Source organism: Sinocyclocheilus grahami, unplaced genomic scaffold (genome assembly GCF_001515645.1).
Source record: "Sinocyclocheilus grahami isolate Dianchi unplaced genomic scaffold, SAMN03320097.WGS_v1.1 scaffold12493.1, whole genome shotgun sequence".
In the NCBI taxonomy this organism is placed as follows: domain Eukaryota; kingdom Metazoa; phylum Chordata; class Actinopteri; order Cypriniformes; family Cyprinidae; genus Sinocyclocheilus; species Sinocyclocheilus grahami.
In genome coordinates this window covers 1,966-4,279 of record NW_015514450.1, presented here as the reverse complement: position 1 = coordinate 4,279, position 2,314 = coordinate 1,966, and the positions used below count along the sequence as shown (strand labels likewise).

At 39.1% G+C, this 2,314-nt stretch overlaps 1 protein-coding gene across 1 annotated transcript; it reads right to left on the bottom strand.

Moving 5' to 3' along the window:
• Nucleotides 1-749: 749 nt before the first annotated feature.
• On the bottom strand, nucleotides 750-2,177 carry LOC107578880 (transcription factor E2F3-like; the record flags this gene model as incomplete). Its single annotated transcript, XM_016264783.1, has 2 exons — nucleotides 750-1,953; nucleotides 2,039-2,177. Coding segments are annotated over 2 exons (426 nt in total), but the record flags the coding sequence as incomplete, so codon positions are not given.
• Between the last annotated feature and the right edge of the window lie 137 nt (nucleotides 2,178-2,314).

The window sequence follows — 2,314 nt, the reverse complement described above, 5'->3', positions numbered from 1 at the left end:
GGCCGATATATCGTGCATCCCTAGAATATATATAACCATTTCCTCAGAATGAACAAATTCTGAATGATTGAGGTTTAGCATGACCACAGAATTTACATAGAACTGGTTATATAAACTGAAATCATTGCTTAAGTGATACAATATTACACACAAGAGCAGCAGGGCAGAATATGCAGAAATTCATAACTTTATTAAAAACAATTTGCAAACAATTGATGCGCAGTTTACAATAAACATACAACTTCACATATGCGCACACATTGGCACACAAAACTGCCTCTTAATTGCTTTAAAAAAATAATTAAATCAAAATCTACATTTTGGAGTAAATCAAACTGCACAGTAAAATAAAATACATACTGGTGATTAATCATAACATTTTCTATGCAATATGGCTGCATACATGACTAACACCCTCATTCCAATGCAGAATCAAGAGAACTAGTGAGCATTAGCACTAATTCAAAATTCAGTACCATAATTTACTTTAACCACAGCAAAAACTGCAATAAGTTACTTCACATTTGAAGTATTAAACAATTGAACTCTCCTAAAAAGTTACAGAAAATACAACTAAAGTAACAGATCGGCAGTCTAATTTGCAGGAATATGGATAGAAAAAGTATTAGAACAGTGGCCTGTTTATAAGCATGTAATGAGGCTTTTCCAGGAGATGTGGAAAAAAAAATAATTATTGGAATGGACAAAGAAAAAGAAATAATGCTGGGGAATTAAAGCTACAAAAAAAATAAAGCTACTGAAAAACCTACAATTCTCCATGGGACACTAAATGTTTCATAATCATGTGGCGATTTACGCCACAGATGTCCATGATGGCTTAGTAAGACTTCAGTCTTCAGTGCAATCCAGATACTGAAATACATTCAACATTAAGGGGGACTAGATTAGGGTCATATCCAAAGTTCACTTTCCAATCTAAAGTTCAAAAAAATGAGCCAAAACTGTAGTACTGGAACTCGCAGAATCATTACATTGTTGTTTACACAATGAATCACACCGAAATGCATCAACATTTCTTTGCACAAAATCATTTGGTAACAAAAGGCATAAGACGCTGTAGCTCAGAAAAACAGATTTGATTTTACCCAGAGATCACTAGATCACCACACAAAGCACTCGCTCCTTGATCTGTGCCCCGAGATGCTGAACACTGGCAAAAAGCAGACTAAATGAAGGAGCACCAAATGCACTTTGGATCATTCAATAAAGAAACAACTCGCTGATCTTCTGTGATCCTTAGCTAGCCTATGATGCCGAGATGTTTCTTTTTCCCCAAGAAAGCAAGCAAGAGATTCTCAAATGGACAGAAGCGTCCACATTGAGAGCAGAGAAATACTCCATTTTGAAAACCAGTATGACAAAGTTCATAGACAAATCACACAGCTCATGCAATTCACCACACTAAAAATAACTTTAAAAGGACATTTTTTAGGATACAGAAACCCATCTGTACAGTATCAGACAACAAACCTTGGATCCCGTAGCAGTGAGACCCATGCGTAAATGGTCAATGTCAAATGCGACAAGGACAATTCTAGAATTCATGAAGTTCAGTCTGTAGTTCATCCACTTAGTTATGCCCACCAATCTCGCCAATCCAGATTTCATTCAGGAACTAAGCAGCACCATCAACTAACCTGATCGCTCATATCCTGAGCAGGTCATCCAGTGCTAGCGTGTCCAGGTCACAGGAGTCAAACAGATCACTTATGCCCTGCTCATCACCCAATCCCAGCATGTATTCATCGCTGAGAAGAGCAGGGGACAGCGGCACGAAGGGGATGGACTCCTCCGGCTGCTGGAGAATGGAAGACAAGGAGGAACTGAGGGGTGACATGGGGGCACTTTCAGTCAGGGGCCCATAACCGTTGACGCCACCGTTTGAGCAGCCGTTCATCTTCACACCATCAGCCATTCCATCTGTAGCAGCTTCTGAAATAAAGAACAGGAAAGAAAATACTTGAAGGATGAAATTTATTGGAAGAACCAAGGTATTGTTTGCTGTAGAAGTTCTTGCCTTGGGAGACTTTGAGAAACGCAGGGTGATTTCCATTCACATCAAGGCCATTTTGTAGCAGGCTCCCAGAGTCACCACCGTCCGTACAGAGGAAAACATCAATGGGACCCTTGGAGCTACTCAGGTGGACCTGTAGACTCTGAACGGACATTAAAAAGGAGTTTAAGTATATGGAACAAATATAAATCACTTTCACTTAAATGAGCTGCCTCTACTAGATCCAAAGTAACTATTAGGGCTGAACGATTAATTGCATTTGCGATAATATTGCGATAT